Source organism: Egretta garzetta, unplaced genomic scaffold (assembly GCF_000687185.1).
Source record: "Egretta garzetta isolate BGI_Z169 unplaced genomic scaffold, ASM68718v1 scaffold175, whole genome shotgun sequence".
Taxonomy (NCBI): domain Eukaryota; kingdom Metazoa; phylum Chordata; class Aves; order Pelecaniformes; family Ardeidae; genus Egretta; species Egretta garzetta.
This window is the reverse complement of record NW_009259860.1, coordinates 1564104-1587149: the sequence shown is the minus strand read 5'-3', so window position 1 is coordinate 1587149 and position 23046 is coordinate 1564104. Positions and strand designations below refer to the sequence as shown.

General features: G+C 35.4%; 1 protein-coding gene across 1 annotated transcript in view; it reads left to right on the top strand.

Moving 5' to 3' along the window:
- The first annotated feature begins 4260 nt into the window (after positions 1 to 4260).
- CNTLN (centlein) overlaps positions 4261 to 23046 on the top strand; it is a 179798-nt gene continuing 161012 nt past the window's right edge. The window contains exons 1-3 of the mRNA XM_035895579.1: positions 4261 to 4293; positions 6259 to 6347; positions 17650 to 17734. Of these exons, the coding sequence (XP_035751472.1) occupies positions 4261 to 4293; positions 6259 to 6347; positions 17650 to 17734 (207 nt within the window). The remainder of the gene's footprint in view (positions 4294 to 6258; positions 6348 to 17649; positions 17735 to 23046) is intronic.

Here is a 23046-nt window from a genome sequence, read left to right as displayed (position 1 = left end):
AGCAGGACTGGGTGGGTTGTGGAGAGAATACCTCTTATTTAGGAATATAATACGTGACTGGAAATCACAAAGAAACACTGGCACAGCAGGATCAAGAGAGTCTGCACTGGCAGCATGCAACAGTGTGAGTTTAAAAGTCTCTTGAGACATCAAGAAGCAAGTCTGTCACTTGCGTGTAAAGTATATATGTCAGCTTGATTAAGGGCTTGGGTTCTTTAGTCAGAAGTATACTAGATGTTAGGGGAGTCCAAACCAATCCATATTAACAGTTTTCTTACAGGTGTTTCAATGCTTATACCAGTCATGATATTTCATGGCTCCTTTTTTTTTCCCTCTATTCCATATAGTATTTTGCATTTCCATACAAATTCTTCCAGCCTGACAGTCATGTATATTTCACTTTGTATTGAAATATTCACTCTATAATACAGAAAATTGTCAGTACCTGATTATTACATAGTTCTTACTAAAAATTAACAGTAAACCAATAGCTCCCTCTGTCCTCCCAATGTTTTCATTTTCCCTTTTGGGGGTATCTACTGATTAAAAAAGTAAAATGAGGGTTTGTGTCCTGTGCTTCTATAGAAATTATTGGGGAGCGGGGTGGGGGTGTGTGGGAAGAGGTTGGTTGTTTGGGTTTTGGTTTTTGTTTTTTTTCTGTTCTCTTCCAGATTTCAGAAGATGGTATCTTCCTAATTAGGAAATAATAATTTGTAATGCTATAAAAATTTAAGATATGATATGAACACTACCAATAGTTAACATGCTTTGAAATACAGTGAAACATCAAAGAGTACTGATTTCAAACTAGGTGACTGAGACACTTGATGTACAAATTTACACTAAAGGAGGAGGTTTTTCAGTTTATCCTTGTTCTCAACACAGTGCATGGTAGACACGTAAACAAAAATTAAACCTACCTGTAAATTTAATACCACACTGTCATGAATGTATCACTCCTGTGAGAAGAGAAAAAAAAAAAAAAAAAAGAGGTACTGCTTATGTTTTGGCACTCCTCTCAGTGCTGATTTAAAAGCTTTTCCTATAGCAATTCAGTATCATTACTTTAAAAGATTGCCAGCTAATTCTCTGCTGATAAAGCAGTGTAAAAATACTCAAAACTTTCTATGTTTAGGTCACTTTTAAGTTTCCTTTAGACAAATGCAATAGATAGTTTTACATACTTTTGATACCAAATGTCCAGAGCAGTATTTATGCTTGGATTTCTCTTCCAAAAGGAAAGTAAATTGTTTTAATTTAAATGAGAATATTTATCTTCCCCTGCTTATAAACCAGAGGTTTCTGTGTTTTGTGACTTACGCTAATGTTTAATAAATTCACAACTTCGCCGGTAAGCAAATACTTTTGCTGTAGCTAGTCATGCCATATCAGCTTTGTCAGTGGCTCGTCTTATGTTTATCCCTGCTTCTGATCTTGCTGCTGTTAAAAATCAGTAAGAAAAATCCAGTTTGCTTGGCAAAGAGCATGGGTGTAAGGTACTCTTCATTGCTGTGTGTCTTTCAGCATGATGATGCACTACAATTTCTTTTGCCGTAGGGAAATTCCACTTTTCAGGGGATACGCAATGTGCTGGGTTTTTTCTTGCATAATTCTTTAGTTCTGGCGTGCAAACTTGATTGCAGAGTGAGCATCTTTATCTGACATTAGATGTGTTGTGAATAAGCTTAGTTTTAATGAGGAATTTTCACTAACTTTCGAATTACATCTGTATACTGCCTTGTGTATGTAAGTTCTCAGCTGTTCAAGGTACACTCTTGCTGACCTCTTGAGCTGTTAACGTACACTTGAGTAGGCTGAATGTTCCTTGGGTACACTGAAGATTGATACATCCCAGGCCTTGACAGCTGTAGTGTTTTTCTGTGCCAACTTCAGACAGTCTAAGCAGCCCTTTTTTGGAAGAAATTGTTTGGCTCCCAAGACCATTCAGGGAACAGCCTTACCAAGTCCATTAATTGTGCCAAGAGTTTAAAAAGGCTGTTTAAACTTCTTTTCATCTTAAAACTGTAATAATTTCTGTCTAATACTCATTCTGTTATACAAAATGCTTAATTACTTATAGATTTAAATGAAACACTTTTAGCTATTAGAATGGTTGGTATGTTAAAGAGAAGTAAGCCATGTTTTATGCTAACTTACCATTCATTGACCAATGTTTTAGTTATGTTTTATTGTTGTAATGAGAAATTTTGTACATTTCCATGTAAACTTTATATAAATAAAGTTCACAGATTTTTAGCTGCAGATGATGTTTTATTTTTTTTCTGGTAACGTGTTTGAAGATGCTGTCCTTATTCTTTTAGCAGAAAGGCCACTTAGGCAGGGCACTGCTTTGTTTTGTGTGCATTTACAGAAATACAAATATGCAGTTAAAGGCATTTGCTGATTTAGATTAGAGTATCTGTTGATAGAATTACTGCATTGCTTTATAGTTCTGTATGTGCTCATCCGTAGGTTCCAGTAGTAACTTTATATACCAGTTCCTGCCATCATCAAAAATAAACAGCATTTATTGAAATGGTGTTGTTTTGCAGTTCTGGAAATTCCAGTGATTTTTCACTTATTTCCAGGCAAGTTGGGAAGATTTTTGATTGTGTGGGGTTTTGTGAGGGTTTTTTTTGCTTGTTTGTTTGTTTTATTTTTTTTATTGGACACTACTTACCCTGTTCTGTTTACCTGTTTCTTTAAAGTTTATTTAGTGCACACTGTTCACATTCAATATTCCTTACTGAAAGCTTTTTTCTTTTTAAGTTAGGATGGCTTTTTCATTCCTACTTCATCTACTGTTCTTTCAGCACAGACAGAAATGTTGCAGAACTTAGTTATGTAAGGAGTGGCAATTGCACTGACATGAGTACAACTTGGAGTTGGTTTTACTCTTCCTTCGACAGCTTTGAAAGTAATCTGTGAAATAATTATAGGTGCTCAGTTAATCTGAACTGCTTATTCAATTAAAAGAGATCATTTGTACCTGAGTATCTGTGTTCTCATTAGGAAGACAACGTTCATGGCAACTTCATGTTTTATAGATTATCAAAAGGCCAGTTTCTGTGAGGTTTGGCAAAGTTAAGGTATTAACTAGGTTGCCAGAGACTCAATATGAGCTGGATACTCAGCAAAAATCATGGAAGGGATGTGAACATTTCCCTCTTGTTGTATTGTACATATGTATACTTTGTACACATTTGTTCATTAGGAACAATTCAGTGTATGTTACTGTAGTTTCCCTTTTTGTCATTTTTTGTAACGGAGGAATGCTATGCTTGGAAATACGTGTCTGAAAGTTGTACACTATTCTGTGTGCACAGAATCTGATGCTTTGTGCTGTTCCCCAGCTGGGACCTGGAGGGTGCAGGAACATGCAGGGTAGGAGAAACAGGCAGCCACCACTGCTTGTAGTCAGTCTCATGACATTAGATAGTGCTTCTTGGAGTCATGCAGAAGCCCAAGTATCTCAGCTCTTCTAATAAATAAATAAATAAGCGGAAAACCCAACAGCTGCTTCTGTGGTCGTGTATACAGGACAGTAAAGGGAAAAACTAAGGAAGCCTGATGGTAAGCAAATCCAAATCTTTAAACAGGCAAACAAAACTGAACTGAACAAAGCTCATGAGCTCATAAATCAGCATCAGAGACTTTGTTTGTTTGTTTGTCTCAAGATTTTCGAGCATTTGCAGATGGAATACTGTTGGCACTTCGTTATCTGTGGACTCCTCTGTGCTGTAATGACTTCATGGCCTAATGACTAATTCACTAGTAATTTTAAGTAGTTTAGTGTAAAAAATACACAGTGAATTGTGTATTAAAGATACAAAAAATATTCAAGCAGTATTGTCACTTCAGTTCTGCTCTCCATATTGCTGATTAACTGAGATATTTGAATTAAAATTATTTTAAAATTACACTTAGACATAGTTTATTAGATTAGTTCCTTACATGTAAAGAGGCATCATTTAGAGTGTAAGAACTGCTGACTTACTGTCCCTCTAAATAATTTAAAAGAAATCACATTTCCACTGCTATTATTTAGTGAGGGTTTTTTTGGCTTTGTGTTTTTTCTTTGCTGGGCTCACAACATAAATACGAGATATTTTTAGATGTTAAAAATACTCAGAATCAGTGTTCTGTATCGATCTTAATGCTTTTTGGAAGCCTGCAGCGGTTTTTACAAATCTGGAAAACATTTTTATTTTTCATTCTGTTTCTTCCTGAGAAGCAGCAGTAGGTCATGCATGGTTCACAATGTGCACACATTGCGACTTTTCAGGTGGCATGGTAAGGCATTTTCAGAACATGGTGGCTTTTTTGAGGACACATGAAAAAAGTGGACACTTTTAATAGTCTCTCAGACTAGATATGCAGAGATCCAGTCTTCATTCTGCAGAAGTGCTAAAAATAAGTTCACTTTCAGCTAGGAATTGAGTTAAAAGAGAAACAGTAAGCTTTATATTAATTAGGGTACTCAGTGCAGGCAAAAAAAGATGGATATCCACCTTTTTCTTAAAAAATGAAAATACAACCTCTCATTGTGTGCTATCACCTTATGCTACTTTGTATCCTGCATACCTGGATCTCTGCGTATCTAGTCTGATCTTAGCACACTGATAAATCTTGGTAAAAGTCTGCTAGCTTTAGAGACATCTTTTGATTTCATATTGAAGATAGTTGTTCTGAAGAAAGAGAAACATTAAGATGGAGTTACTATCATTCACTGGAACCAATACTGCTTGTAAAGTTCAAGTCTGCTTCCTACAGGCAAAACCGATTGGGAGCAAATGAAAAGAAAAGATAGCAAAAATACAAAAAGCAATTTCTGCTCCTGAGATTTACTCTAATCATACAGTATGTGGTCTTTATTGGCTCATGTGAGGCCTGTCAGACTTGTAGTTCTGTTTAGCTGTTTTGCGTTTTAGATGACCATTGCTTTGAGCTGTTCCAAGTCATGGGTGCACGGTACTGTGACCAAAGGTGCAATCTATTCTTATTCATAAAAAATGAGAAATCAGGGAAAGAAGAAATTTAAATGGGAGAGCTCTGTGGAAACGAAACAGTGGAGTTGAAGAGAGGAACACAGTTCATCTGTTTCATTTGATAATCAGGATTAAGATACAGTTGTGCAGAGATGAGATACTGTTTTGTTTGTTCAGCTGTTTTTAGTGAGATTCTGGTTAACTAATGACACCTGTGATATCTTAGTAGATTCTTAGGTTCCTGAAGTTTGGGAGTAGAAGGAAGCATGGAATTGAATAGCTGTAATAGTGTTGGTTTTCCATTTAGGTTATGTATTGTCCACAGGCAAATTCTATTTCTCTCTAACATTCAAACACTAGTAAAAGGTAGACTAAGGTGCACTCCTGTGATTTTTACCTATTGAACAGACCTAGCTGCCAATACGATGGTGTTAGCTTACTAATTTCTAATTTTATGTTAGGCTGTTTTTATCAGGTTTGGTCTTAGTCCAGCCCATGGTTTATGTCAATACGCTTTCTTTTTGTTCTCCTTCTCTTGATCTTTTCCTGTTCCCTGCCCCTCACCAACATTTTTACCTAATTAACACATTATGGGTTTAGTTTTTAACATAACTATATCAATATTGGTGCTTCCAGTAATAGAACTGTGTTGGAATAAGAATATACCAGTACAAAAATGTGTAGTAGAAAATATAAATCTGGAAAAGCTTTTAGCTGACACCTGGTTTTCACAAACTTTCTTCAGTGTATTTTTAAAGAACATTGTTGTCTTGCTCTCACTTGAGAATTTTTTAGAAGCTTTTATATAAATGCAGGTTAGCTTGAGTGTATGTTAGAAGAGTGATTTACTGTCTATTTTGAAATAAAATCTAAGAGCTGCATATGGTAAAACTTAATGTTGAAGTATGTGTTCCAAGCTTAATGTTTATTAATAGAAATTATACCCTGCTGCTAGAAGTAATTGATATAGTAAAAGGCAACCTTGTTTGAGTAATGTTGATTTCTGCTGCCTTGTGTCACACTGTGTATTCTTTTATTGTTGATTGTAGGTCTTTGTCTTCCTTCAAAATTCTATATGGTTAAAACTTTGTTTATTCAAGAGAACTGTTTGCCATGGGATTTTTTATTCAGAGGACAGCGAGTAACTTGAAGGGAATTCTCACCAAAATAGAGGGGGTTTTATAATTGCTTTTTGAATATGCACTTTTTTGGCCTATAAAAGGTGTAGCATATATTTAGTGTATTTTTGTCTTTTTTTCCTGTTTCTAAGGCTGATAAAGAATTTGTGTGGTCTCTGTGGAAACGTCTCCAGGTGTCAAGTCCGGATCTTACTCAAGCTGTCAGCTTGGTTGTGGAAAGGTGAGTTTAAAGATTTAACGTGATGCTAAAACCAAAACCAAACAAAACCCCCTTGCTGATACCATATTCTTTATCTTTTTGATTGAGAACTATGTAGGTTTTTAAAAATGTGTTAAAAAAATTCCATTGTTAAATTTTGTCAAGAGTGCCTGGAATATGTTACAAGTTTCCTTTTTTGGTATAAGTTGAAGTATACTTCAAAATCTGTTTTCGCTGAGGTTTCTGTGCTGCAGTTGAATTCAGTTTTTTAAATTATAAATGTACTGCATGTTCTGTTTTTCTATTAAAAGAGCAGGAGGTGGTAAATGACGTTTTTTGGTGTTCTAAGTGTTTGGATAGCAGTTACATATGTAAATTATATTTATTTGCATTCTTAAAGAAGTAGAAGTCTAAGATATGGTAAGAGAAGCAATGACTATGCAGTTTAATTATAACTTCTCTAAGGACATTAATGATGACAATTTCTTCATAGTACTTACATATCATCATCTGATTGCTACAAATGTTAATTAATCATCACAGTATGTGACTGGTTGTTTTAGAATGCTAATATTTACAAATTCAGAATTTTTTTAGGCCAAATATAGGGAGAATGTGAATGAATTGGTAATGTGACTGCCAGAATTCAAACACTTGATTATAGTAAAAAGATTTGTCTGTTCTGTCTCTCAGGGTGCCATGACCTCCTTTATTAAAATGAAAAAGTGAATTTTTTTAAAAAGAAAAAAATGGATTTTAACCTCTTTAAATGGCTAGCCAACATTACTTGGGAAGCCTGTCATAAAGCAAGGAGGGGTACTAGCTACTTTGGGTTCCCATTCAGTGCTTTGATCTTGAAAGGCATGTTTTGTTTGTTCACACCTTTCCTTTGTGGATTTGATCAGTAAAGGTTCTTTCATTTCTGCAAATATAACGTTAAGTTCTTTAGCTGGGAGTGCATTCATTATTGCATAAAGCAATGAAAATTTTGTCCAAAACCATGGTGTGTTCATGTAACTAGAGCTAATATGCTAAAGCATTCCTATCCAGTGGAAGAAGTTGATGGTGTAAGCACATGCAGCTTGTTTTAAGACAGCTGTTGACACCAACAATGGTGTCAAGTAACTTCTGGCTCTGTACTGGGATGCTTACCTGCAGAGAGGAGTAGCTTGGCTGTTAGGACAGTGTACTACTTTCATGTTGCTTGGATGTTTTGATTTGGGAAGTAATTTTAATACATGAGGAAGACTTAGGAAGGATTTACAGTGTTCCTCACTTATGTTGAAATGCAGATTCTTACTGACTTTTTTCATGATAAAATTTCGTCGTATTTTCATGAGGACAGTAGTGGTAGTATTGATCTTCCTTCTTCAAACACTGAAAAAAATGTGAGAACTGTTTAAAATGTATAAATATAGTATTTAATGTATGTTAACATGTATATAAGCACAAGTATATTGAAAACATTAAAAAATTGTTTTGCCTTAACCACATTTTGTAGATAGCTGAGCAGTATGGAAAATTTTAGCTCATTTACATGAAGCTTAATAAGGTAGAAACAGAGATATTCAGGCTTATATTAACATTTTTGATTCATGTTGCATATAAACAATCAGGATATTAGAAGAAATTGAAGCGTAGAGTTGTTAGAAAGCATGCATATAAAAAATGCTGAATACAATGAATTACTTGGAGTTTTGGAATTGTATGCCTATATAAGATACAGTCTGTCTTGTTTATCCTTCATGTCTAGGAATGTTTTTATGCTTGGTAGTTATCCCTCGCTTTAAATGATTTTATACTTTATTTAGAACAGAAATTGATAACTGTGTGTGCATTACCCTGACTGATACAATGAAAATGGTGCTCTTAGATGCCATCTTGATAATGAGCTGAATTTTTTTACAATGGTAGGAAATATTTGTGAAACCCTTTTCATGTAGTGTTCAGCCTATCAGAAGACTTGCTACAGAAATCTGGTGTATAATAATAGTCTATTATATATGAAGGTAAAGATATATTCTGTGTACGTGCTTTGCACTTTGTGTAGAGGCTGGTGATTTGTACTCTTATGTGAAAGCGTGACAACATACTTCTATTAAGGTGCTTGTCTAGTTTTTTATGTCTTCTCAAAATAACAGCATTGCTTTAGAACACCTGTTGTGAACTCAAGGTTATACATCTGTATCATACCTTTCCCATGCTTTTTAGAGTTATGGAATTAAGAAAGAAGAAGTTGCTTCCACAGCATTTTTTTAGGTTTTATAATTACTCTGGAGAATCCTGGATTAGGTTTGGATAAAACCCATTCAGTATATAGGAGTATTATTAATCATGACTTTGAACTTGGGGTTGCTTTGATTGGACAGATGGAGGATTGGGTGTGTATTTTTCTCTTTAAATGATGTAGTTTCATCTCTTTTGCCTGAAAATGGTCTAATTGCTGCTTTGGAAATAATTTCTAGCCCAGCTTTACCTGTGAATCTTCTGCACAACCAAATTACAGCCCCATATATTCTCTCCTAATTTTTCCAGGTATAACTTTCCATATTCTTCTCCTAAGTAGCTTCTGTTTCGTGACTGTACCTCTGCACACTCTCATCCTTTCAGAAACGTTTTTGTGTTATTCCCAGCTTTATAGCAGTAATTTTTTATTTTTTTTTAATATCGCTACTGTGTCAGTTTATCTCAGTTCCAACATGTTGATTAGATTTCCAGGGAATGTGCTACCTAGCACTGCTGCTGTCCAGAAAATTACAGGACAAGTGATTTTCTGGCTTTGTTAATCTGGGAAGAATATGTGGATTTAAAGGGTAAAGAGATGGATTTACCAAGTAACAGTTACAAGCAAAACGATTCCTGAAGCATGTCACTCAGCAGATCTGTGCTGCTCACAGCCTATTTTTCTGTATTCTACACGGTTGTATCAAGAGGTAGAAATTGAAAATTTACACTGAAATCTCATAAAAACCAGCTTGAGTCATCTTAGAGACTTCTCCTTTCTCATCTATATTAGGAACAACATTGATCCAGTCCTATCCAAGTTGATAATGTTACCCATCTTGCCCTGGATTACTAGGAGATTTTAAGATAGATAGAAACAGAATGAAATGAGTTTAAACCTTTTGTTGTTTCTGCTTGGGACTGTGTGACATGGATATCACCAATGTTTGCATAGCTTCATTTCTCAGTGTGTTCTTTCCACTAAAAATTCCATAACTCAGAAACTTTTGATGCCCACCAAGTCTTTGTTATAGATTACCTGAGACCAGAAGCCAGCTACCTAATGGAAGCAGACAGAATTGAATAAAGCATAGTCATGTGTATCCTAGATCATATGTGTAATGAACCAAACAATATTGTCCAGTGGATTTCAGTCTTTAAACTGACGAAAGCAACAGACAGACTTTCTTCAGGAGAATACAGTGACAGGAATAAAAAGATCCAAGTGCAAAAGGACAAAATGTTCACTTACAGCCTGGTACACTTGATGTGTGATGAAGAAAAAAGAAAAAATATATATTAGGAGAAATTGAGTGGGCAGTACTGGCCATAGAGTCAGGTAATTTATATTTGTAGCATTAGACAATTCCTTATAGTATCTTTTTCTCAAATAAACCAGGAAAATGTAAAAGGCATAATTTGGGGATCATAGGGGGGAATTAATAGTAGGTTTCCATTATTTGAAGTGCTTTCATGGTCCCAAAATAGAAGTTCGCCTGCCCTAAAATTGTAAAAATGTAGCTAGTACCTTTTTATGGCTGTGCTGTTGATTCCTGTAATGCACCAATGATATTTTACTTTTCAGCAGTCTTTGCAGTTCTTGCTGGATAACTGTAACTATATTCCCATTTTAATATTCAGATATAAACAAAAAATTATCTTTACTGTGCAAATGAGAAATGCCTTTGGGATATGTAAAAGCCTCCAGGTATTTTCAAACAAGCCATTGTAAAAGTACTGCTCGTGTTAGTATACTTTGCAGCTACTTTAAATACTATTGATCTCGGTATTATGTAAAGAGTATGCTATTTCTAGTTCACTGCCTTTTGAAAGATTCTTCTTTTTTTTTTTTTTTTTTTTTTTTTTTTTTTTTTTGTATGATGAGTTGAAAAAAAAAAAGTGCTAGAAATACCTTTTACAGGTAAATGCATGTGTAAACCCAAATGGAGTTGGGGTTCAGATGAGAGTATCAAAGGTTTTGAAATATTTTTGTAAACTTTGAGAGCTCTCCTTTAAGAATTTTTCTCTTATAATTAATGCAATCTTGACAGGTCAACTGACTCTAATTTTCCTCTAGGGCTTCTAGCTGACTTCTTTCCTTTCTTCTGGAAAGGAGATGTAGCAGGATCCATTAATGATCAAACTGTGGCAGTGATACAAGACTTGGTAGACGTTAAATGGGGATTGTGTTATGCTAGATGATACCTTTGCAGATAGTTACATTTTGCAAGCTTGCCTTATGTAAATGTTTTTCCACACCTAAATTCCAAATGTGCTATGTCTTTCAAGTCTTAACAAAGAGCAAGAATGGATTTATCATTTCAGGCCACTCTGAGAAACAGTGTCAACCTGAATGTTAGTGACAGTGATTAGGAGAGAGTTTTGTTGTTGTTCTTGGGGAGTTAGATCTGTCTAAAGGTATACCAATGGATGAAGAAAACATGGCTGAAGAGCAATCAGAAGTGATCAGAAATAACCAAAGAACTTTTGGAAAGGTAGTCACTGTGGTTTGCTGTATCCTGTGAATAGCAAGTTGTGGAAGAAACATTAAACAGGTTGACATAGATTCCTCACTGACTGATGATGTGCAGATGTACTAAAAATGGCAAGTGCTTTTTATGTAAAAGGGTAAGTGAATGTGCTGTATGAATGAGCAATATAGATTGCTGACGTTAATTGAAAAATAATTTAAAAACCTGTGTCTTGCATCTTTTGAAGGGATGATAAGTAGCTTGCAGAAGCTTTCTTAAACCACTTAGCATTTTACTCTTGTGCAAATTAACAGGAAACAGAATGACAGGAGAACGAGGAAGTAAACGAGGTCTAACACATTTTTGAAGGCCATTACTGTTTTGTCACTCTGAGTTTAAAATAGAGTGGACTCCCTAGTTATTATCACTCAATAAAGTGGACAGAATAATAGAGCATAAGAGTACAACCTTTCTATCTAAGGTCAAATAATTGTGATTTTCTACAGTTGATGAAAGTTTAATATCCTGTTTCATTAAAAATTCTCAGAACATTGAACATAAGTCAACATTCCATGGAGAAGAAGATATTATGCAGCTTGCATGTGTGCATATCTGCATATCGGAGCACAAAATATTGACATGATAATTGCAGTCAAGCCTGATTGAACAGTGGCCTCTGGGAATTCAGCTGGTGTTGTACCAACTGGATGGCTGCTCAGGACACAGTTTGAAATGCAAGGTGCAAGTTAGCACTTTATTCAGCACAGGCAGGCATCATTTAAAAATCCTTGGGGGAAACCCTGGTGATGTGCAGATGTTAAAGCAGTCTGTTCTGAAGTGCTGATATTTTGAACACTGTAAGAGACTTATGTGTTTTAGATGAAAAATGTTTGCAAAATTATTAGGGAAAAAATGTCACTATTTTCTGTAAAAATATGTTTAGTATTTTATGTACATTGCTTAAAATAAGAGGCCTTAATAATTAATCTAATGAATTAAATCAATCGAGAGATGTAAGAAAAATTACATTTCTGTAATGACGCTTTTCCATTTTGATACATAACATGGAACATAGAACTGGCTCTATAAATAATTTACTGAGGAAATAATTTCATTTTATAATTTTCCTTTAATTAGATCTTAAATTAATTTTGTAAAGAAACAAAAATAGGCATATGCAATTTTTCTATAGAAAATAACTGCTGTCTTAGAAAAGTCCACACTGTGTGGTATCAATTTAAATTCTTTTTTACTCCATGCTTTTTAAATCTTTTAAAAGTACTATTTGTAAGTATTAAAAAAAAAAATAATTATAATGTGCATCAATTATAATTCATTATGAAGTATAAGTATCTTCTAGAATCTGATGTGAAAATAAACTCTGTTAAATTAAAACTATTTAGCTCTATTTTTTTATCCCTTCTTAATAGGTAAACAGAAACACAGTAAGGTTTCTAGTTGGAAGATTAAGGCATAGGCTCTATTTCTGGTAACCACTGACTGTGACCTTAGGGATGTGGCTATACACAGTAATTTACAATATTGGTGCCATATTTACAGTAACATTGACAGTGTGTGCTCTACAACTTCACTTTGCATATGGGCGATTCATTATCTATTTAATACCACATTAAATGTATGCAGTTGTATAAGTCTGTCTGTAAAATAGGTGGAAGACCAGGAGAGATGATAATCAAATTAAATGCTGCATCACGCAAATTGATATTTTGTGGCCTTTCTAGTTCTGTAGACCTTTAAATTCAAAAAAAATGTCTTTCAAAAGTAAGAATATTTTTAGAAGCAGTTTATTTTTAGATAGGTATAGTGTTAAAATGTAGCCTTTGTTCTTTTACACACAGCCCAAAGATTGCAGTGTAGCCTTAACTTTCTTAGCTATTTAAGGCTAAATTTGTAAGATGTATTTCTTTGGGTTTTTTTAAATCCCACTATTTTGTAAAATTGAAAGGACATATTCTGTGAAACGTGTAAACAGCAAATTTCATTTATTAGTTAAAATTATTTTCACTTATTTGATGTAAAAATGACATAATTATATACAACTCTGAATTACTTTTTCTTGACAAATGGTTAATTGCTTGACTGATTAAGACCTGTGGTAGGATACAAGATGCTTCTTTTCCCAGGCTGCTTTTGTTGAAGATTTTCGGAAGCATGGTGTTTTACAAACTTCGGCAAACTTCTGTTTTTTAAAATATTAAGGTTTTTGTAGTGCATGTTCTGGTTTTGTACCTCATCCGTAGATAAATGTTTCCTCATAGTTTAATGTTTCATTTTTGACAAGCCATTAAAAATGTGCCAAACCTCAAAAATATTACCGTGTCCTGTTGTGTAAAGTACAGTGTAACGCAGGGACAAAGAAAAGTCATAACACAGGAAAAATGTTAAGCTTAAGAACATTTTCTCAGTTTCTTCATTTTTGTGGGAAGCTGAATCTCTATAATCTTTGTAGCTGAATACATCTGTGTTAAACATTTAAAATAGGTAGTACTCGTGGGAAAACTGATTGGAGCTTAAAACTTTTACAAATTGACAGCCTCTCTTCACTCCATTTTTCATCCTAAAGAAGTCTGCAAATATTCTTAGCTCACATCATTATTGCTCATCAGTGGTTCTAATTAGCTAAACAGGAGTTTGTCTCAGTCATTGATCATCATCAGCTTCTTGACAGTGCCTGAATTTTTTTCTCCCATTTTCCAGTGGACTTTTTTTAATATATTGTAAATACATAATGGCTCATTTAATAAAGTTGGTCAAAGACTTTTCTTAGTATTTGTTAGCCTTCTAAAAAAAAGAGGAGGGGATTGCTGCAATTCTTATCGAGTCTCATTTCAAGGCCCAATAGCAGATCCAAATGCGATGTGGAAGTTCCAGTCAGTCATACTACCTTGAGTGTCTGTGAGGAACTGTCCTGTAATGAGCATCGGAAGGTGTCCTATGCCACCAGGAGAAGCTGCTGATAAATTTCCATGTAAGGTTTCAATATATGCTTTAGGCTTCTGACAACATCCATCATGTGCTTGAAGTACGATATTTAGGATATTTTCTTTAGCTATGAATCGTAACTGGTGAAACTATTTTGGGGGGCGTTACTACAGTCTGTGCTATCTTGAGAGTTTGAAAGAAACTCAGAAAGCAAAAAACCCCTTGAATTTTCTTTAGACTTTTTCCACTCACTACAATGATGATAGATCTGTATTTATACACGTGGATCTTGACAGATTTTGAAGGGCTATTTGACCAAGCATTGGATAAACAGGGAAATACTGCATGTAACTAGAAATGCACTTTGAACCATTGGCTAGGGTGTTACAGGCACATTTTTTGCTTTAACAAAGGTCTGTTTTTTTCTCTCCAATCCCAGACTGTTCTTCAAACCTTTTTCGTGCAGCCTTGTCCTAAAGTTGCAGGGCTCCGTAAATTCTTGACTAACAATAATACACCAGAATTAGCTGTGCATACTATTTTTCAGTTCTCCAGAGTAGTTTGTTCTTCTGCTTGGTTCTTGGCTGGTTTATTCACTTTCTTCCTCTTCTCTCTTTAAAGGAAAAAAAACCACCAAACCCAAACCCCACAACTGTAGAGTTCTTTTGAGCCTTGCTTTGAGAGATCTACCTGACCCATCAGGTTTTCAGATCAATTAACCAATAAGTTTAATAAATTTTCAAGTGGTGATTGCATAGCTGAGTTAAGAGACTAATTATCCAGTATTTGTGTTTAATTTGGCCTCTATTTAAAAAAGGCTGACTTTGTGAGAGTAGAAAGTGGTTAGAGGAGTTGGGAAGACAATGGCATATTGTGGATGGTAGATATACAATGAGTGGTTAGAGTGATGGTTTAATTTAAGTAGAAATATAAAATAAAACCAGCTGAATTAAAATGGAGAGGGAAATACATCACTGGGGGAACCGAGAATGGATAGGACATGTCAGCCAGTGGTTAAGGTCAGGATACTTTTGAGGGCTGGAGACAATGCTTTTCAGTGGTTTGTGGAGCTCATGTGTGTTTATTGTACTGTATGATTCTTCCTGTGTCTACACGTTACTATCCTAAGTACTTTGTAGTAAAGACCTGCTTTGCTTTTGATTTTCTGAAGCTCTTAAAATTTTGAATCAAGCAGTTATGCATGTGTCTAATTTTAAATTCTTAAGTTGTCTAGCTGTAATTAAGACCTGAGGAAACTTGGACTGCTGTCATACTTACAGTTTAGACATAGATTAATATAGGTCATCACTTCTTAAGATACATTGTGGTGTAACGTGCTTGTGGGAGAGAGATACCTTCTTCCCAAACTATTTGGGTTTTGTGTACTGCAACAATCATCTTTGAAAAAGGGTAATTGTTGATAGCCATTAAGAACCCCACAGCAAAGTAATTAAGTATCAAGAAGTATTGGCATTTTTAAACTGGAGCAGGTTTTGGTTCATTTAAGTTGTGGAATAATGTACAGTATTCGTCATGAACAGTATACCTATTCAGGAACATGCATAAACTTCAGTGATAAGTATTATAAAAATCATCTATTCACAGATATTTTTCCATACCAACTCCTAATTTTTAAAGTTGACCAATATTGTTTAGTACAATGTTTTATAAACTTATCAGAAATTCTTTTACCATTTTTTAAAACCTGATTCAAAATGTGATTTTTGTAAACTGGTTATGCATTATAAGCAAGGTGGGTCAGTTTCATTACTGTCATGTATTATGAAACATGTTTGTTGTTTTCTCCCTTGTGCTCCCATTATTGTCCTTAGGTTTTTTTCAAAAGGCATCACTCTGTAACATTTGGAATACACCGGGTAACTTCATATTTCCATAGATCTCTGTAATTGCAGTCTGCTTAGTTCAGTTTTAGTAGATGTTCAAAGAGAAACTATGAAAAACTGGCTGTACTTCGTAATTCACTGCTCACATGTTCCTAGCCAACCTATCGTGACAATTCCTTGATGCTTCTGATTGCAGGTGATCAGATGCTTTGAGGTCAGGATCTGATGTATATTTTTCTATTAAGTTTCTGTCTCAGTTAAAATGTTAAATACCTTTCAGACATAAAATGTCTTTTTGGAATACTTGTTCACTCTTCATGGTTTCACTTTTCTCTGCTCATTACAGCTCCTGAATTATTTTCTTTATGGAGGTAGATTTTTTTTTAATGCCATACAACTGCTTAAGATTCCATATATTTTTGTTTCTCCTAGTTAAATATAATTTAAATTAAAATCTTTTCAGCTAGGGTTTTCTTACTTTTCTTCCAGTACTATAACACATCAGTGCTGCTGTATTTGCAGTAGGAGAGTGCTACTTACATTTACAATGCCTTGAAACATACCATTTTTATTTAATTCTTGACTTACTCAAGATCAGACTAGCTATTTTAACAGTCATAGAACTCTATTTAAAAGAAACCATGTTATTGGATGGCCTATGAGGACACTGAAGTTTAGCCTTTAAAATTACCAGTAACAGTAGAATATGCAGTAATACATAATAGTGGAGCCCATATATCTACTATCCTTATTGATCTCTGTTACAAAAGGCTTCAGTAGATGAAGCCTTTTGTGCACAGCTGGATATTCTCATCCACTTTTGATCAGATTTACAGTCTCATGGGTACCACTCTTCTATTCCCTTCCATGGCTAAAACATTCCCATTTTAGTGGAGCAAAAGTTGTGCATGTAGGATTCTCTGGCTTTTAGGGGTGGTTTATATCCAGCCATGATGGAAGTTTAACTGTGTTGTCAGAGCAGGGATAATCTGAATTAGTTTCTGCTTCTCTGTCACCTGTGGTGCTGGGGATGCCTGAAGTATTTGGCCAATTTTAGGGAATATATGTTTTTCAGAGCTTTTGTCACAGATACATGATGGGAACTCTGTCTTGTGTTAACAAATCTCTGTATCCTTACTATGACAACATTTGTTTTCTTTCTGCCTAAAACAGAAGCCAGTAAGGGCATCAACATTTAAAACTCAGTCAAGAAATAGGATAGGAATGAGATGAGATGGTTTGTTAAACAAAGCGTTGACTCATCAGCTGGTTTTCTACAAAATGTGGCAGAGATGATTATAGTCCTGCACTTATTAACCACATAGAGAGACTCTCCTCGTCCCTATTACCCAAGCTTCTGAGTTGTCTTTTTTCCCCCCCCAGTAAAAGTTATAGGTGCTATCCGTGTGAAAGATAGTAAAATAGTTATCCATTATGTTCAGACAGTGTTGTTTCAGACATAGAAATGCCATGAAGTTGGAAGGACTTGACAAACCCAAGCAGCTTAGTTGCTCTACATTGCCAAGAAGGCAAAAAAAGAATTTTGCTCAGTCTATGGACAAGTACATTTTCTGTATGAGACAGATAATTTCAGCTGCTTAAAAATGTATTTTAAGACCTCTTGCTTCTGTTTCTTTTTGAACAAAGTTGTGTTAGCTGTTTACAGATGTAATTTGCTGTCACTTGCCATATGCTCCCTGATTAATTCTGCAAGGCCTGTCAGCTTCAGATAATTTAATTTTCTGTGCTTTAAAATGACATTCATTATCAGGACATGAAAAATTCAAATGATTAACTGCAAATTATGACTAATAAAGTGTCTATTTTTTTGTTTGTTTCCAGAGAAAAGCAGAAAGCTGAAGTCAAGGACAGAAGGGTTTTAGAGATTTTGCAAGCCAAAGACAGCAAAATAGAAACTCTGGAACAGGTCTGTATTATGTTTAAATAGAGCAGTTAAGAAAACTTCTATCACTGACATCAAATTTACATTTCCTAAGATGTGAAAATAGTTTGCTCTTGTGTCTTAAGGTGAAAGTTGCAGGTGATTCAGAGATGATAACCTTCTGATAAAGTATTAATTACACTTTTCTGAATTGTTAAACAGTTGACCTTTCACCTAAAAAGTTCCTATGATTTTAGCAGAAGCTTCTCCTGAAAAGTTTTGTCAACTCATTGCCTTATTTTGCCTAATGGACTGACCTAAACTTGGATTCAAATTCTAAAAGAGTCTGACTACGTTTAGGTTTGTAATGTGCCCGGGGTTTGGAAAGATTTGCCAACCTGGCAAATACAAAAAGAAAACATTTCTAAAATAATGATGGCTAAACATGTAGTATACTAAAAGCAATACAGCTATGTATTTTAGCGTTACTAACCTGTAACAATATTTATTAACTCTTAGCATAAACTGTAAAACATACTGATATAACTCCTACATCATGTATTCTCTTTTGAACTGTTCACTCAGAACTGAATTCTGTGTATTAGTACAGAAAATTTAAATGAAAACTATGTATTGAACCAAGCCATTGGTGAAATTGAGGAAATATGAGCTCATTTTCTAAATATCAAAATAATTCTTTGAGAAGTCATCAAAGCTTTTGAACCCTTCACAGTATTTGAAATATGATACTTATGAAATCTAACACTAAAAAATACTAAATAAACACTGCACCTTCCTTTTCTCCATAAATCTCAAATGGCTGCCTTCTCAAGACTATGAGGAGAGCAGAATGTGCTTTTCCATATTATTAGGAGTGTTAATAAGAAAAACGTTATAATCAGACCAAATGTGATATAAAAAGAGAGAAAAAGTATTAGAATTACTTCACAGGTAATAAAGCTGATAGCAAAAACACAGATGAGGGTTGAGAGTGTGCTTTCATATGTCTAAATCCTGCAGTTCCTGGGCATAAAAGGCTGATTGATAGTTTTTTATAGAATCACAGGCTGGCTGAGGTTGGAAGGGACCTCTGGAGGTCACCTTGCCCAACCCTCCTGCTCAAGCAGGGACACCCAGAGCCAGTTGCCCAGGACCATGTCCAGATGGCTTTTGAGTATCTCCACAATCTTTCTGTGCAAGCTGTGCCAGTGCTTGGTCACCCTCACAGGGAAAAGTTTTCATGATGTTCAGAGGCAACCTCCTGTGTTTCAGATGGTGCTCATTGCCTCTGGTCCTGTCACTGGGCACCACTGAAAAGAGCCTGGATCTGTCCTCTTTGCAGCCTCCCTTCAGGTATTTGTACACACTGATGGGATTCCCCCTGAGCCTTTTCTTCTCCTGGCTGAACAGTCCCTGCTCTCTCAGCCTTTCTGCATAGGAGAGATGCTCCAGTGTCTAAATCATCTTCATGGCCATTTGCTGGACTGATTCCGGTAGCTCCTTATCTCTTGTACTATGGAGCCCAGAACTGGACCCACACACTCCAGGTGTGGCCTCAGTAGTGCTGAGTAGAGAGGAAGGATCACCTCCCTCAATCTGCTGGCAATACTTTGCCTAATGTAGCCCCAGGATCCTGTTTGCCATCTTTGTCACAATGGTACTTTGCTGACTCAGTGTCAACCTCTTGTCTACCAGGACCCCCAGGTCCTTTTCTACAAAGCTGCTTTCCAGCTGGGCAGCCCCCAGCACATATTGGTGCATGGAACCTAGCATACAAGCTTGCATGGCATTGTTCCTCCTTGGGTGCAGGACTTTTTATTTCTTGTTGTTGAATTTCCTGAAGTTCCTTTCAGCTCGTTTCTCCAGCCTGTCCAGCTACTGAACAGCAGCACAACCCTCTGGTGTATCAGCCACTCCTACCAGTTTGTGTCATCAGCAAACTTGCTGGGTGCACTCTGCCCCATCATGTAGACCATTAGTGAATTTCCTCACATTTCTGATGGCCTTTACTAGGGTCTTGCTTGAATTCAGGTAAGTTGTGTAGCCAGCGGTGTAAACTCAGGTTTCCAGAGCTTACCTACTTCTGGTTTGTTCAAAATAAACCTGATACACCTGCTGCCTGATGAGAAACACCACTGCAATGAGGTTATTCATCCTATTTGTATTACAGCAGTGGCTGGAGTTCCTGTGTGTTATCATGTCCTCATCGCTATAGGTGTGATTTGTAATGTGTTTGGTTCATGCATGCACATCATTTTTATATATCATCAATGCATGATTATTCCTGCATTTCTACCCTATCCTTAGCTGAAGGAGAAAAAAACCTGTGTAAGAAGTATACGAGTTTGTGTGCAGTAATGTGCTTTTAAGAAGGGCTGGCTGGCTGCTTTGGCAGCTTTTGAACCTGTGGTGTGCATGTCCATGAGATTGCTCTCTGTGGTTTCAGATCAGTTTCAGAAGGTGAAATTGAAATTGATCAGAAATCTGAAATTGCAATGCAGTTACCATATGGAAGTGGAGAGAGGCTGAAAATGTAACTAGAACCAAGGAAAAGTTGCAGCCAGGAAAGGAGGGCTTGGCAAAAGCATGGGAAAAATTAACAGATGAGGAGGACAGAAGCTGCTTTTTTTGTCATCATTTTGTAATACAGCCCTTTCAAATAATTTCCCTTATACTTTCATTGACTCAGGGGAGGTTGCGAGGGGCACCAGGTGGTGCCAATGGCCAGTGCAGTATACAAAGCCGTATACAAAGGTGGTGTCATTCTGACCTTCTTGCCTCATCCATTGGCTGGGATGCCACAGGATGGAAACAAGGTGGGGATCATTTTCTGAGTTTTTGGAGTGCTTTTGGTGGTTTGGTAATCAAAGACTGGAGCTGGCATAGAGAACAGTATAGTAAGGAACGTTCTCATTTATTATGTTTATCTGAAATTGTTCTCTGTTGTTTTAAGGAGAACTAACTAACATGCAAATAGGTTGTTTATGAAACTGAATTTTGACAGTAATGACAATGAACATTCTTTTCTGGATAGACAGCAATACTTCAAGTCTACCAATCTGTTATGTCTAGAAGATGAAATTATCCAGTCATTTCCTCTGTTGTTTTTCACATATCATACAGAGATATCAGTCGCAACAATATCATTTGTCATAAGGTATTTATTTACTAGGGATTTCTGAGTGGCCATCAAACAGCTGATCGTATGAATCCATGCCAGCTAAGGAAAAAAAGGCAAATAAATGACGTATCTCATAATATGGCATGTATGTAAGCTGATATTGCTGCCAGAAGCAACAACAAAACCCTAGGAGAACATGAGATAATCTTTCTTCTCTTGTATTCTGGTTAGACTTTGTCCTGACATGCTTAAGAGCCCTTTTAGAATTACTGTAAATAAGAAGGCATATTCTCCACACTCGAGGTGAGACGCATGTAGTTATTTAATACTGAGAACTAAATTAGCTTTATTTGTAATGAGATATCTCAACTGGTTGAAGGACATCCATTTCAAAGGATATTACTGAAAATAAAGTAAAATAATTCATTTAAAAACATGGCGGAGAAGTAATATGGTCTCTAATCACTTTTTTATAACCTGGGAAAAAATATTCATGAGAATGGGATTTATGGCTTTAAGGGTAAAAATCAGTGTAAATTGCAGTTTTGCAAAACTTCTACTGTCTAATATCTTTGGAACAGAGTACATGCATTGAACTTTTATGTACTTTAGTATGACTTCAGTGTGTTGTGCTCCTTCCCTAATTTACAATGATGTCATCTTCAGTTTTAGATAAATGTATAAGACATTATTTCTTGCCCTGAGTTTGTTGCATAACTGCATATTATATTACACATTTAAATATTAAATAACGTAGAGCATTTCAAAATGTACCATTCAAAGGTTCAAATGAACATAGTATTTACTACAGCACTTAAGGTTTTTTTCATACATTATTGCACATAAATTCAGTACACGATACATTGTAGTTTTCCATTCTACTTATTTTTCCCTTTGTTCTTTTTTTTGTTTTTTTTAAGTTCTTATCTTGGTAATTGGTAGATTGGTAACTTTTGGTCTTGATGGTCACAGCTGTGCTTCGTCTGGCATATACATATTTATTCTAAATGCTGTGTGGTAAAAATCTTACTCCTTTGAGGTTGGTGCCTAGATTGCTATACTGATCTTATTGCTGTCACTTTTGTTCTACACAGTGATTCAAAACTCTTTTCTCAATAGTGATGTATCCTTGCCATAGATACATAATTTCTCTGTGTGTTTCAAGGAAAAGAATTTCTAACTGCTGCCGTTAAGCGGATAACTCACTGTCCTAGAATTTTAGTTATGCTTCTGAAGTCTGACTGCTGCAGATATCTTTTTTTCTTTCTCCCTTTTCTTTGGAAACATTTCCTACCTGTTGTATTTAATTTATAAATCTGTGTTTGTCTCAAATGGTTCACCAGTGCTTTTTTTTTTTTTAAATAAGGTTAGTTTTTTGGAAGAATGCATTACATTTTTTTTAATTTAAGCAATTAATTTAGAGGATAATGTGAGAACAGGAAACTCAGTCTTCTGCCATTCATGTAACAGATAAAATATCTTCACCAGTTTTCCTTAGAAGATGAAATTGAAGACGTGTAAAAGTAACAGTGAAAATTTTCTGTTTTCTATAACACTGTTAATTAATTAGGTTTCAATTTTGATCAGGAGGAACTAAAGCTAATCTTTTTGTCCTAGACCTTGTAATGTTTCAAAACCTTATCAACTGATTATACTCCAGAGGGGTTAAAATAGTACTAGCTTGCCTCATTATCTGCACTTGAAAATCTTCAGCTTGCTGTGCAAATCTATATTAAAGCCCCTTTAATGGGTCCAATTGAAAGAACCATAATTCTACCTTCAAGCATTAATTAACACTAATAAGTTTTTCTTAACTTTTGTACCTACACCTGATTGTGTTTTTCTTTGTAATAAAATGCTGTTGTTAAATTAAGATGAATGTATACACACATTATTGCCATTTAAACACTTTATTTCCAGTAGCATATAGCCTTGATTATTCTTGTGTAATGAGGGACATGAGGATAATGTTGGTAGTGGGGAGTTTGGATGAATGTGTCAATAGTGATGAGATTATGCAAAGTTTATGAACTCTTTGCAACAAAAGTTTCTTCGGTGAATGAGTTTTATAGATATTGCAAGCAAAGAGTATCTGAGGGCACTGACACTTTTTTTCTTTAAAAAGATCATTTTACTCAGTTTGTACCTTGGAAAAGGGATCAGTCTTCAGTGGTGAAACTTGTCTGTTTTATGTAGCCCATTTGAACTGCATCAGTGAATTACTGTATGTCTTTGT